Source organism: Amblyomma maculatum, chromosome 9, assembly GCF_055883805.1.
Source record: "Amblyomma maculatum isolate TAMU_Amacu chromosome 9, ASM5588380v1, whole genome shotgun sequence".
Classification (NCBI taxonomy): domain Eukaryota; kingdom Metazoa; phylum Arthropoda; class Arachnida; order Ixodida; family Ixodidae; genus Amblyomma; species Amblyomma maculatum.
In genome coordinates this window covers 60,407,024-60,422,287 of record NC_139352.1, presented here as the reverse complement: position 1 = coordinate 60,422,287, position 15,264 = coordinate 60,407,024, and the positions used below count along the sequence as shown (strand labels likewise).

Here is a 15,264-nt window from a genome sequence, read left to right as displayed (position 1 = left end):
ACCCCAAAGCGACCTGGAAAGCGTTATTAAAGCTAACACAACGCCTTACTTTGTTACTTATTAATTATCTTATTGTTTTTTTTATTTTCTTGCGATATGCTCCGTAAGTAAGAGAGTATAGACTGAAATGAACGGTAACAGCTGTGCAGTTTATAACATTCGCATGTACTGTGCCAGCCACAGTTAATCAAGCTTAAGAGCGAGAGAGCCCCTTCACCAAACCCATAGCAGCCGACTTCTTCTTCCAATATGTTCGCGGGAAATAATTTAGCAAACTGCTTTTTTTCTTTCAACTACAGCTTAAGACTGGCATTGGCTGCGAGGGCAAGAAGAACCCTGCGTCCAAGAAGCTGCCGACCATCCCTAACCAGCTTTCATTCCAGTACGAGATCTACTACCAGACCTCAGGTTCTCCAGAAACACATGTCACTGTCAACAAGGTGGGCAGAAATTGCAGAGTTTGACATGTACTTTTGAAAAACTATTTGCGACATATAACGGCCCATTAGCATTGAAATAGCAGAAATAAAGCGTTTAATTTGCAAGCATCCGGGAAATAAACTAAGGCGCATTAATTTCCACGCTTTGCAGCTGCTTTCGCTCGCGTCAATTAGCCACCGGTGGTGAGTTGTCTCTATACGGCCTTTCTAAATGTGCCCCATCAGGCCCCAGTATATCTATGCTACTCTCAGCTAAACACTGTAAAATGAGTTTTGTATAAATCCATCCACACATCACCCATAATATTTAACATTCTTCACTGTCCTGCGCAGTATCTTTACCAACGTGTTAAAGCGATAGCGTTCTGAAGAATATCCGGCGTATACGGGCATGGTTGTGGTGGTAAAATGGGCGTGCATTGATTGGTTGGTGGGTTGCGTGACGTAACAAATTTGGGGGAAATCGGGTTGTTGGGAGGGCGGAACAGGAATCAGTCTTGCAGTGCTCTTGGATTACGAGTCAGACGTGCTACACCTAGGCCACGCAGGTTGGCTTAAAGCGGGGGTTTTATATCCATGTCGGGTGATCACTTACGAGCGGTAACTGGATGACGTGGATAGGTCAGGTATTAGAGGCACGAGTTAAGAGATTGGTAATTGTGCAATGAGAGCCTGCATGTAAAGTGTGAGAAAGCTATATTCAAGGTCAAATAAAAACCTTATAAATGTACGCAGACAAGGAACCACAAGGGCAGCTGCAGTCGGGAGCCATTAACTCTATAAGGGCGGAGTTTAAGTGTCCCCCACAACTTTCTGTGCGTTTTCACTGAACGGACGCGTGGTCATAATGAAGGCTGGTGTTGAAACAAATTCAGATCGTAGTAATGCGCATTTTCTCAGTTTCCGAGTTTCACAGTTGCTTTGGTGGCTTCTGTTCAACTCTTCTTTAACGTGCGACGTATAGTACTTGTCGCGTTGCACCACGGACGTTATTGTATGCATTGTACTTGTACTGCTGTTAAGCAGGACTTACATGTGCGCCATCAAAGGCGTATATACACCGTCGTCATCCTAGCACTAGGCTGCACTAGCACGGGCGGCGTACACAGCGCTGTGTATTTCCAAACTGTATACCGCACATTCGTGAGTGAGAATATCATTTCGGCGCATTGCGCCATACTCTGATCACTAAATTACAGCTCGAACACGTACAGCCTCGTCCACTTCTAGCTATAACACGGTCAGCGCTTTCAAAGCGTCACTGTGTCCGACCCAGCTATGGTATAAAGCTAAAAGGCAGGCCATGCTGAGCACCATCTAGATATGCCCTTCCGCTTGTATTGCTTTGCTTCGTTATGCGCCTGCGTTGGATGCAATGTGGATTTGAAAGTAGTGACAGTGTTATAGCTAGATATGGATGACCCTGTACAGTACTGTCCTACGTGAAGAGGAAGAGCTGACTGGCTCTCGTCCAAAGGTTAATCTCTAAGCGTTCGAATCTCGTTTTTGTCGACGTATGCTAATCAGCTTTCCTGCGGGGGCTAAACATTATAAACCCTCCGCAGAGGTGAGGAAGTAAATGGCCTCTGGATGTAGACCATTCTTACTATTAGTGAACCGGACTGTATACGCCATTTCTAGCCTCAGCAGCACATGTAACTCAGAATTTGCGCGGATAATCTGCACGTTTGTTTGCGAGTTTTGAAATTACTGAAACTTGAGTTGGTGGAGATGAATACTTCGGGTCGGATATGACAGCCGAGAGCGAACACATCTCTCTATAGCTCCGCACTAACCACGCTCCGTTTTATGCCCGTAGATTTGGTACGACGGAACCAACAAGGTCGCCAGGGTGGAGCTTTTCCAGAACACAGCTGGAACAACTGCGGAGATCCATGACTTCAACTCAGGTTCGATTTTTTTTTTTTTTTTTTTTTTTTTACTACCCGTTTCCTCGTGAGGGAGGCAGGCCTATTTTTTGCCTTCTAGGTCTCGAAGGAAGAAGAAGCCGTGCTTTTAAACTGCGCCTTTCACGCTCTTTCATAAGCAAGAGATCGTTCTCGTGTGGTCTTCACATCAAATCCTGTATACCGCACTGTGCGATGTCAGTGCACGTTAAAGAATCCCAGGTGGTCGAAATTTCCGGAGTCCTCCACTACGGCGTCTCTCATAGCCTGAGCCGCTTTGGGACGTTAAACCCCACAACCAGCCAACCAACATCGAATCCATGCTCTTTTTAAAATGACATGACCCGCTTAAATGCGAACTCACAATAATCGTGTAATTTATTGTGGTTGATGCGAAATTAACTTTGTCAAGCAAATATATAACTGCCCTGCTTCTGAGACCGGCTTTGCTGTTTTTGTTTCCCCTTTGAAGCCCAGGTGTAATATTTTTCTCGACTATATATTTCTGTTTCATAACACTTAACACTGATTATCTTTGTCCCGCGGAGCTGCGATACGTACTACCACTGAGTCGCATTTTAACTCGACACCATTAAAGACCCAGTTTACCTGAAAATCCGACGTCGTCATTGTCGGCGTTAGCGTTGTGAGCAAAAGATGACGAGCATGACGCTGGCAGGCGGTAGCTGGCAGCTATACAACTGTGGCGAACTATTTGGACATAGGGTTGCCTCACGTTACGGTTGGAAGGAACCGTCAACTCGGGACTCTCATTTCATATGGGAGGGTGATATCAGAATCAACCTGCCAGGATCCTTGCATTCACATTATCCCTAGGCCACGCAGTTGGTTAAAGCGGGCTTGATGTGTGGGCTGGTAGCCTAAGCTATCGCTTATCTCGTCATGCTCTTAAAAACGAAGCTTAGATGTCCAACATAATTTTTGCATTAGCTTTGCTCGTTTTTTTTTCTTTCATTGTTAAGCGCATACTACCGATTTTTTATTTGCCTCCCCGTGTAAGTCACTGTAATAAATGTAATAAAAATAGAAACTGTGTTCAATGCTATTGCTAATAAGGCTCTTGCGAAAGAAAAAGCGATTATTTAAAGGCTTGAAACGAAGGCCCGAGACTGTAAGGAAATCGGCCATAATTTTAAAGTGACCTGTCATTTTCTCGTCTCGTGTGGAGGCAGCGAATCGGCGCTCACATTGAACAAAAGCAATGTTTCTTTTTCTTTAAAAAGCAACTCATTCTATTGTTTTCCATTATTACCTTTAAACAAGCCACTATTGGTAAAGCTGTCGATACTAGCTGCTGCATTTAGGTCTAAACTCTGCGTTAATTCTTCCCCCCGTATCTCCCCAGGCGTCATGTACAGCTTCGACAAGGAGGGCAAGTGCAGGATCGACCACCTCTCCAAGTCCTACTTTTCCAGGACAATGGAGAACAGAGAGATTGAGACCATGAAGACCCCTGCCCAAATGCTCGAACTCGTCGGCGACTTCTACTACGCGGGGCAGGTCAGTGCTGCTATACGCCATGCTCTACTCGCTGTCAACGTGTATTCACATTTTAAGTAATATCTGCACTGGGAAGTCAGAAATTTGCTCTGGGAAGTTCTGTTTGCGTGTTTTTTCATGGGTCACGCCACCGATCGCGACCTTCACACGGAGGTAACTTCAGCATCCACATATTCTGGCGTTCTGATAATAAATACATAGGGTTTGAAATGAGCGTTTGTATGCAGCTTCGCATTAAGCTTTACGATAACTCGGCTTTTGCTAAATAAGAAGCGGCCTCATATGCCATTGTGAAATCAGAAACGTCTTTGATAACGTCATCTTACACTGTATTCGTACGAGCCGTTGTCCCAGACCCTAACAACCACCATTTCTACTTTCCGTGAGTGCCGCACCTCTTGATTTCACTGACGGCACAGATGCATGTTGGTCTATAGGACAGTTTATTCGCAGTCAGGTGTCTTCAAGCAGTTATGATGTTTTTGATAGGCATTCAGCCCTTAACCAGCTGCACTAGTTTTTGGTAGCGTCTCTCATCGTTTCATGCGTAGGTCAGAGGTGACGGCAGTCAGGAGCCGGGGCATGCACTATGCAGCAACCAACTCGGCTCTGTGATAAAAAGCGATTCAATGAAACGCAGTTAGCGCCGATACGGCCCATTAGAAATCATCCGTTCAGTATTGGTGAAGCAGATACAGGCGTGCTCCTTAAGTATCGTTTTCGACCATGCATGAGCATTTCTTCTCGCATGTGCTGTGCAACAAACAGACTGTCATCCGCGGTGTGGCCTGCGACATCTGGGAGTCGGTGAGGAGGAACGTGACCATTGAGAACATCCGCTACGACCGCCTCGTCACCACTTTCTACTTCACCTCGGTAAGTTGCATATGCAGTCATGTTACATATGCGCCGTGGATTGCTCTGGGAGTGAAAAATCTGTGTAACCTCTCCGTATAGCGCGTAAGAAATAAAATCTCTGAAAGAGCAATACATACATGTAACGAGGGTAAAATGAAAAGGAACAAGTGCAGATGGAAACGGAGAGGGGCGCATAGGTGCACCTGCTGCTGGAATACATTCCCACTTACACTGGCCGTCAAAGCCCATGTCCCGCAGGCTATCTTCCCCTTGTTCCAAAATAATCGATCGAGAATAACAGTGGTAACCGGAGTCGATAAACCAGTAATAATCAAGTGAGCCGTGCATTGCGCGGAACACAGTGGGTGCAAAATCAGGCCAGTATTAAGCATCAGAATGTATTTCTGCATTAGACAAACCACGAATATTTAAAAGCGTGTTGCGAAAAAGAACGCGGTTAAGAATTTGTTATTTTTCCCTATTATTACTAAAACTCCTTTTTTTTTTTTATTCGCAATTATGTGCTTTTCTTTTCGTTTTGTTTTGTTTATGCGCATTTTGATCATGTCACTTATGTCGTTTTTTTTTTATCATGCCTTCCAGGTGTTTAATGTTGTCATCCTTGCCATGAAATTGTTTTTCTCCTGTCTTAATACTCACTTTGCGATTGTTTGCGTTATTAGACGCGCAATTGATTTATACAAGTCACGATATTTAAATACATTATCAGATGTTAGTATCGTTGTCACCTGCCTTTGACTCGTCTCATTTTGCGGTTTTAGTACAATACGTCTCACTTACTTGCCTGCAACTACGCCTTCCCCAGTTACACGGGAAATTTGAGAAATAAAGTGGCTTTCGCCATCTGATGGACAAACACTAACTGAAAGCTTGTCTGTTATACCCCCTACAATGCGAACAAGTAAAGAACTCCGTTTATCCGGGCAAATTTCCCTAATTCTCCCCTTCGTTCCTATGTGTCGCTCCCGGCTGCGTTTTTTCTTCGCTTGTAATTAGTCCCATTACCCTATGTGGCCATCGGCAATTATCTTTTACCCACATTAGATATGCCCCTCCCATGTGTAATGCCTTCTCTCCGTTTCTACTGGCACAGGGCTGACGAACCACTAACCTACGCGTTTTATTTCTTAAGCTTGACTACCCTGTTTTGTTTTTTTATACCTATTGCGAATTTTAGGTGGAATTACTTCGAGATAGAGCGACTTCTTTCATGAAAAAACAGAAGTTTCGGCAAGCATGTTTAAATCACCGACCTACTATACTCTTCGAAGAAATCGGAGATTAAGGTATAAAACCAGAATAATAATGCAGACAACCATAACACATGTCTAGAATAAGACAAAAAAGTGATATCCTGCATGAAACTTGAGAACGAACATATAAAATCGCGTCTACGCAGACCTTAAACTTTACTAAAAGGTCTTACATATGTATAGGCACAGAAAATCCCAGTTCTGAGCACTGTGCCGGACGACAAAGCATTGCCCGGGCACGGGCGTCTAATCATCTAGCAGCCGTGACCCAGTGCATGGAGCGGCAGTGCATGGGCAGTGTATAGGCAGTGTATAGGCAGTGTATAGGCCTATGCACCGCCGCTCCTATAGCATAATTAAAGCTCAAGGATATGTCCTTAAGTAAGTTTTTACACTTTACTTAGAGACATATCAAGAGACTTCAAGTCCGCTGAGCGCTCTCATGATCCTTCGAGAGGAAGCGCTGTCTCCCTAACCCCCTAAGAGGTCCGAAGCTCCGGTGACCGTGGGCGACAATGTCTGGCCGATGTGCTCGCTAGTGATGGTGACATTCATGCACTGATGACGCCGCGTCCTCTTTCAGCTTCAGTGGTTTTCTGCGGGAGCCCAGCTGGACAAGTTCGTTCCACTGCGACGCGAGACTGCCGGGTCCCTGCCAGACTCCTCTGATCTTACCTGGACGGTGCGTATACGTGCAATATGACGCAACTATCTGGGTTTGCCTAACCGTGTAAAGTTATAACGGCGCGCCCATCAGCTAAAGCGAGAAGTATAGAGCAAATGCTAATGAAGTGCCCCGTTTCAGGCAGTACATTTTTATGCTTATGTTCGACATGGCAGCCAACCGCAGATTCGTATCTGTTTGTTCATTTATACAAGTGAACCCCGAGAGCACACAGAAAAAGTTAGCCCACTGTGAAGAAGTGTTACATATGGCAGATAAGAACACATTCAAAGGTGCTGAAAATGTTCAGTATATCAGATATTCGCATTGGATCGAGAATGAGGAAGGACACTGAAATGGCATAAAAGAAGAGTGTGCACTTAAAAAAATTGGTAACAAGTTGACGAAAGAAAGTATAACAGCATTATCAAATGAAATGTCACATAGATATGGTACAAGAGTTGAGAAAGCTATGAAAATAAGCGGCACTTAGAGTTAATTAATGTGATGAAATTGCATGTCGCAAGCGTTTCCAAAGCTTGTGATACCTGAATGGATTATATTTTGCCCCTGATACGCAACTGCAGATCATGCCCCCATGTCATGATGAATGGTCTATCTTTCCCACAATACGAGCACTACGTTACGCTTTACGTAACTTTTTTTTTAAACCTTACTTTCTCACTTTGCAAGAAACTGAATGCGAGAAGCTTCAAGCACATAAGACGTCTAGAATGTTATGATTCTAAGAACCGCCTTGGCCAAAAACTTAAAGCCCAGGAGGTTCGAAGTCATGTAGCCGGGCTCCTTCAGCATTCTTAGAAGTCCTACCCGTAGGAAGAGGCAGGATCTAAAATCTTGCCTTCAGAAGATTTGTAACCACAAGCCACACAGAGTGGGGCTCAGAAGCTATCGGCACTGGGTTCTAAACTTTGGATCTGTACGCTTACTATAGTCAACAGCGATAAAAGTGATAATTTGTCAGGTTGATTACGGGTTTAGCTGCAATGAATGCTCTTCTGCACATTACCGTATGTACGCTGAACACATTCCACCGTTGTCATGCAACAAGGGGCTTCTAAAGCCAAGAACTGTCTGTGTCTCCCGTACAGCCCGAAGTGCACGCTGTCAACTACTTTGACTTCGTCGAGGAAGACAAGCTGGACGAGACGTTCCTGTGGAACTTCGATATCAGAGACTGTTTTATCACCAAGACTTACCTGGACCTCCTCTTCATCAGTAAGTAAAGCATTGCTGAGAATCACTAGCATGACTTCAGAATTCGAATGAAAACATTCTCCGTCGCGTAATTACCATCACCCATTGATATTGTAGCAGCATTAGGTATTTTAACTATAACAGTTGATAATTTAAGTCGTTGGTTCAAGTCCCGCCGCTCATGTGGTATTCTTCTGCGTGCATTTGATACGGCTCTTCTATATTGATTGATTGATTGGTGGTATTCTTCTGCGTGCATTTGATACGGCTCTTCTATATTGATTGATTGATTGGTTCATAGGAAGGGAAAGACGCAGTATCTGCCACACTTGTTATGTGGACACCTGAACCGCGCCGTAAGGGAAGGGATGAAGGTGGGAGTGAAAGTGGAAAGAGAGAAAGGGGAGCCGTAGTGGAGGGCTACGGAGTAATTTTGACCACCTGGGGACGCCATTCTTGTTGTCGGTAAAGCTGCCACGCGCTCAATTTAGGGCTTGCATGTGCAAGTGTCTTCGCGCTATTGTTTTTGAACTGACGCGCAGATGGAAGCCGACGAAGACGGCATCCAAAGCACAGCGCGGATAGACAGGCAGCGTGACTTCAGCAGTGGGGTAGTGCTTTCGTGCAGTGACCAGTGAAGCTGATTTGTCCGTGCCGTCGCGGCTTTGAATACCGCTGGCAGCCATAACGTATTTATGTGCTGCTCACGTGATATGTGATGCCACGTTTCGCGCCCGCCAATCGATATTTATTGAGACGCCACCGGGCAAAGCCGGCTTTACGCTGTCACATTCGAAAAATTGATTTTTTGTATCGTTGAGATAATACTGTAATGTCTTAATTCCATAACTTCATGCTCTCATGGCCGCTACAATTTCGCCAAATGTCCGATAATATCTATTTTAATGTGGACTATATATCCGCGAACTCTAAGAGAACTATACCCTTGCCTTAGTGGCTTCATGACTGCTATGTCATCGTTAGCTGTGGCGTCATGAACGACCTAACCTGAGGTTCCGTGGGACACATCCTTAGATCCCCTATGGGATTGAGTACCTTCTTGCTCCTTGCTGGGGCACGGTGTGAAGAGGTAAATGTCAGGGCACTATGGATCGGCTCTGTGTGATGATGGATTCCCCGCGTGCCCCCTGGTAGTGTGTGGCCTTTGAGTATAGTACGCATGTCCCATATCCTTCCTTAAGCGGGTCAACAGACGGTTCACACGGCAGCGACTCGCGGTGACGCAGGTGACAAGAATGTGAGCGAGGCCACCTTCTGGCAGAACCGCGACACACTACTGGAGACTATCTGGGAGAAGCTGTACACCTTGCCCAAGATCTCTCCCCTGCGGATACCCAAGCCCCAGGTGAGTGAATGGGAGAGGGAGGGAAAGAGACAGAGGGGGACGAAATAAGTTTTTAAATAAATTTGGAATAAAAAAGTGCGCGCGATTTGAAACACTATAAGAGAGGCCGCGGCGCCTCACAAGGTTATGATGTTAGCGATGTTATGGCGATTGCCAATTGCATTGCATTGCCAATTGCAATGTGCATTAAAGACATGAAACCACCTTTAACTTTGTACAGCAGTTCAGCTGGCGGATCGGGCCCAGGTCTCCAAGGGTTTAGGGGATATTGGATAGTTTGGGATGAATTAAAAGACTAAAAAATAAGCTCCTGCCTGCGTAGCTATAAAGCACAACAGGTTCAATTGAATTCGAACATACGTGAGAAATACATAGAGGTGAAATGGGTGTTTCCCGCATCCGAAGGTGCAAGTTTCCACACAAAATGAGGCAGAACTAAGGGAAAAGCTACTATAGCGACTTACATTCGCGGGAGCGGGCCCGGTGATACTCCCCCGATTCCTCTAGGGAAGTATGGGACAGGCTGCGGGAGTAAGTTGTGCAGGTATCGGGTAGACTGACTTGTCTGAATAGGCAGGACCAGTGCATGTGTGTGCCATTCAGTTTTCTTCAGATACCTCACTGCGAGAGAGAAAAAGCAAACCAAGATAAAGCATATGTCAGTCACGCCAGAGCAAGTGGGTGGCTTGCCGATTTAGAACAGCCAATCATACCGTTGGGAAGACGCCAGCCAAGCACTCCAAAAGAATGAGGGATGTGAGAAAAATGAAGGGATGGAAACGTATTAGTAGGAAAGCTTGAGTTAGCGTACTGAAGAGGTCTATTCAGACAGGGAATCCTTGTGCAGAGGTGAGCGCACTCTAATCACAAGGAGGAACGTACGAAATTGCCTTGCCATGCTACGTAGAAGAAAAGAGATAACTAATGCCCTCAAGTGTCCATGTCACAACAGCAATGAATCCCCGAGGTTAGTCCATGCTGTCATACACTCGTAGTCAGCGATCACAAAGTTCGTAATTCTGCCAACGTCATTATCAACGTAAAGAATTTAAATCGACTAGCGAAAAAATATCGCTTTCCACTCGAAACCTCTCATTATTAGTAACTGCGCCTTTTATTGCGAACGGATGCCATTTACGGCCGCAAAAAGGCTGCGTGCCACTAAACTGAAACTGAGTGCCACCAAAGGTAAATGTTGAGTAGAGTTGCCCGCCGCGGCCTTTCGACACAGTTTGTTTGTTTATGCTCGTTGGTTATTCGATAATTCAAACGCTATCTTCGAGCACAGACAGTATGCGAACTGTTGTCCTTGTTTTCCGAGCAGATCGGCTTCCTGGAGGATGGCAGCATTCATGTCGTGGCCTTGCTCCTGCCCGCCCCCGGTGCCATCGGTGAGCACAAAACCTTCAGTGTATAAAATATTCACGACGAGTTAACTGGTCGTCACTCTTATCTGCTTCCAATGAGAACATTTGGAGGTTGAGAGAAATAATATATGGAGAGAGATCGCACTCGCACAAAGCGCGGTGTCATGCACGTGCCTAAGTTTATGCGGCGCCAGCCTGTCCGTTTAGAGTGGGGGTCATTGTTCGGTTGGGAGATATCATTTTATTCATCGAGCAGCGCGTAGACCTTTGCTATGAATGAAGACAAGTGACGACTGCCCCTGGAAACACAACAAAATCCCCCCCCCCTCCGCCTTTTTTTTTTTCTTAACGTATGCACTGCGCTAATAGGACTGGCACTTCCAAGAGTCGCCCACAAATCCGCCTCCGCGCGAACCTAGTAGATTTATTCTTAAAATGAGTATAATGTAGACAACAACTGCATGTGGCTTTTTAGATAATACTGAGCTGGCAAAAAAAAAAATAAATAAAGTTGCGTATTTGTCATCCCAATAAAAGGTGCATCTAAAGATCAAAGCTTCTTACGCTGTCTCCTTTTTCTCGCTTTGTGAGCCAAGTATGCTGTATAATTGCACGAAATTATCTAATGGTTGTTCTAAGGCTTTCGCTTATAGCTAGTGTTTGTGCTGATGGCTCACATTATTTAAAGCATCAATACACCCACCCAACATGCAAGGTTGTCAGCGTCCCAAAAATTCATTTTTTTTTTTTAGTGAACTTTATCAAAAGTGGCTTTGGCCTCCATTGCACTGTTTGCTGTTTTTTGTTTCGTATGAGAAAAAATCAAATATTATGCTCTGTCCTGTATGCTTTTCTTTTGCTTGCGCCCGTCCGTTCATCACGGATGTACCGGCTTTCTTGTATATTAGGCTTCCTGAAAACAACCGAACTAAACCAGCTTCATAGCAATGAGTCAGGAAAACAAATGTATTGATACGATCCGGGGATCTCATCTATTTCATCGATCCTCGTGGAAAGCGTTTATTCAGCAAAGGAACCATGGAAGCTGACAGCATACGGCAAACTCGTTTACGACGAAATCTACGGTGATGAGACATGGAAGTTTATTTGCGAATGTCAGGTAGTAAAGAAAATAAGGTATACATTCTTATTCCCACGGCGTAATTTTTTAATACTCCTGGCTTCATAGGATTATGGAGCAGCCACATCAGCAAGATTAAAATTTTTAAAGCCCCGCATGAGAAGATTCATTTATGAAGCACTAGTTTTTCACAGCACAGGCGAAACGAATAAAAAAAAAAAAACATGTACAGGTGCCCCAAAAGTAATACGGAGCACGCGAGCTGCGGCCGAACTGGAAAAAACTGCATGCCAGCGCGCTCTATCTATTGATGCGCGGCAAAGACCGAGGCTACGCCGGCACATCCGGCTCACCCATCTCGATAACTTGATGCTCGCGTTATCGCCGCCACGAGCGAAGCTGCACTCTTACCATCACTGCTCGCCAGGGGTGCTTTAATACATCATGCAAGGGTGTTTGTCCGCGCCGTGTAGAAAGTTGGCGTTCGACAACATGCGCTTTTTGCTTTATCAGGAATGCCACCATTTTCAGCCTGCGTGACCACCTTCGTTCGCTATTCGCTTCGCGGCGAGTTTGTGACAATGAAAATGTGTGGTCAACGTTTTCTCTTTTTCGGCGCTTATGTCGTAAACCTGCGTGGGGGCTTTGCAGGTTATGAAACTCAAGTTTGCATAAAATGGCACCTTCCGAGGTTATTTTCTTAGTTTTTTCCTTTAAGCTGCCCATTCCTACCTTTTATGTTTACCATTTTGTTCTACAGTGTAAGAAAGTGAATTTTTGTTGAAGAAATTTGTCTCGAATTATTAGCCCACTTGCTATGCCGTTCGGCACCTATTTTTATCAAAGACAACCCATGCATGCTATTGTGTTTTGTTTTTCAAGCGTTTCAGGAGCGTTTATACTCGTCAGTGTAGAAATTCGCCGCAAAGTGGAGCGCAAACTTCGGCTGTAAACAAAGATAATGTGGTTCCCGACGAAGGATGATAAGATGCATGGTGCCGAAAGCAAACATTTCTGCACGGCCCAGATGAACAACAAACCATGAGGTATTGAAAGCGCCCCTGGCGGGCAGGGATGGTAGCAGTGCAGCTTCGCTCGTTGAGGCGATAACGCGAGCATCAATTTATTGAGATGGGTCAGCCGGATGTACTGACGTCCCCCTTGCTCTTTGCCGCGCATCTGCTGATAGAGTGCGCTGGCATGCAGTTTTTTTTTCAGTTCGGCCGCAGCTCGCGTGCTCCGTATTACTTTTGGGGCACCTGTACATAATTTCCTTTGCAAGTGTCCTTGAATTTATTTTCAGTCGAATGTTCTCAGAATTGTTACATGCTGTAGATCTTTCTTGCACACGTCACAAACAGTTCGGAAACCATCTGCCGCACGTATTGGTTTGAATGTTGCTCTAATCTACAGTTGTAGTACACCACATATTTTACGCACCGACAAGCTTGAAGCAAGTTTTGAGTAGGAAACGTTCAACACGCGTATTTACATCTCCCGTTCTTATCGTTCGTTTTCATGTTACAACATCCGACAAGTCAAAATGGCACAGCGTATCCTACTGCCTTATCACAGTGAATCTTCTCGGACCGCCCACCGCAATAACAAGAACCTCTTAAAGATCCCTCAATGTCAATATATCTCCATTGTAATCCCGGTCTATTGATCACATTCAGTATAGGCCCTTTGCGAGGCTTAATTCACTCGTCGACTGCGGTAATAAAAGCTGCACTATCATTGACCGCGTGCCTTATCCCATTTCAGCCAGTTTCATCGACACTCGCAACTATGTTCCTGGAGACAAGATGACGCACACCGTCAGAAACCCCACGCAGGAGGACTGCGCACAACAGTGCCTCAACAACCCCGACTGCACGTGAGTACTTGTTTGCTTGAGGATTTTTTTTTATTTTTCAGTCTGAGCCCAGTATAGTATTACTCTCGAAGACACGTGCAGCTATCTCCAACCAGTGGTTACTTCATACGCGGCCTTAATAATAAGCACCTTTTCTTCTTTTCTGCGGTTTTTTCTCTGGACGAATCATTCCTGCGCGATATCATTTCAACTTCAAAACACAGATGTTATAACATAATTCATTATGCCCCATGTGCTGGCTGTTACCTTTCGGATTATCATTCGCAAATGTGAGCCTCGAGATAAAACATGTCATCCGTCCATACGTTCACTGGCACACTCACAACTTTCCCTAAGTTCTCGATTTGAGTAAAGATTGGGCGAACCATCAAATGCTACTTCGTTTGCCAGTGCAGCTATTTTTGAGCTGATCGCCCAATTTTCATGAAGTCGTGGTTATTTTAACGCGATAGCGTCAAAGGCCCCGTTCACCGAAAATCCGGCGTCGTCTGCCGTCCGCTGGGGTCAGCGTCGCCGCATTGTGAGCAAAAAAATCAGGAGCATGGCATTGGCAGGCGATAGCTGGCAGCTGGCATGGCCAATCACTAACTGGACATAGGGCTTCCTGACATTAAGTTTAGCAGGATCTGCCAACTCGGGCCCCTCCTTTCGCGTGAGGGTGATATCATAATCAGCCTGCCATGACCCTTGCATTCACGTTATCCCTAGGCCACGCAGGCACGTCGACACGGCTTGGTAAGAGCGTCTGGTTCTTTGTATGTGGGCTAGTATATATAATGCTGCTAAGCAGTGTAACGGATGACGGGGCCTCGTCAGGAAAGGTGAATTGCCTTTTGTCTCGTCATCTCAGACCAAGTTTGTCGGAATAAAATATTTCAATCAATCAGTCAGTTCAAGTTCGTTTTTGTCGCCCACCTTCCCTTCCGCATGCGCGTGCAGCATGTGGTTATCGGGAGTTGCAGTTATCTTCGGTGTGATGTGCGTAAATCGGCCCAAGATCTCACCTACCGGGGGCCCCTCTTGGTCCTGCGGACCTTTAACCTGTGAACAGAACGGCAGATTGGGCGAGTTGGTAACGATTCCTGATAGGTCAACAGCGCTAACAAACCGGACATAGACGTTCTGCGTGTTTTCTATCCTACACTGTTTATGCCCGCGAACTGTCATAGGAGCCTTGTTGTGGAGGCTCCTCAAATTTCCACGGCGATGATCTTGTTCACGCCGTTGTCATAGCCGTCGCTTTGGTGGCAGGCGACGGCGCGTCTCTTCTTTTCATCTTCTGGCATTTCTTTCAACACTCGTCTGTCCACATGAGCCGGTCAATTGCTTCACCAGAGCCAGTATATAGGCAGGCCCGTGCATTTTCTTTTGCCCCTTTCTGCAGCCGCAACAACAAGTGGTACTCAGCGCGTTGGAATACTCGTTGCCCTACAAAAAACCATATGAGTCACAATAACCTCATACAGGTTTCTCATACGAAACTCATACTAAATTCACACAATTCTCATATAATCTCATACAAAATTTCATAAGTTGAATGATATTTGTATGAGATAATATGAGATTTGTACGAGTTTTGTATGAGTTTAGTATGAGTAATCTGTATGAGGTTATTGTGGTTTTTCTCACTAGGGTGTGGTTGAAATTAGCTTGTGAAACTTCTGCAGGAGCTGTTATTTTGCAAGCGCTTTT

At 45.3% G+C, this 15,264-nt stretch overlaps 1 protein-coding gene across 1 annotated transcript in view; it reads left to right on the top strand.

Moving 5' to 3' along the window:
• The window catches only part of LOC146179162 (uncharacterized), a 60,845-nt gene that overhangs the window by 19,126 nt on the left and 26,455 nt on the right, over nt 1-15,264 (top strand). The window contains exons 8-16 of the mRNA XM_084578836.1: nt 300-440; nt 2,260-2,350; nt 3,714-3,868; nt 4,637-4,744; nt 6,584-6,682; nt 7,777-7,903; nt 9,130-9,248; nt 10,573-10,639; nt 13,461-13,572. Coding sequence (XP_084434962.1) covers nt 300-440; nt 2,260-2,350; nt 3,714-3,868; nt 4,637-4,744; nt 6,584-6,682; nt 7,777-7,903; nt 9,130-9,248; nt 10,573-10,639; nt 13,461-13,572 — 1,019 coding nt within the window. The remainder of the gene's footprint in view (nt 1-299; nt 441-2,259; nt 2,351-3,713; nt 3,869-4,636; nt 4,745-6,583; nt 6,683-7,776; nt 7,904-9,129; nt 9,249-10,572; nt 10,640-13,460; nt 13,573-15,264) is intronic.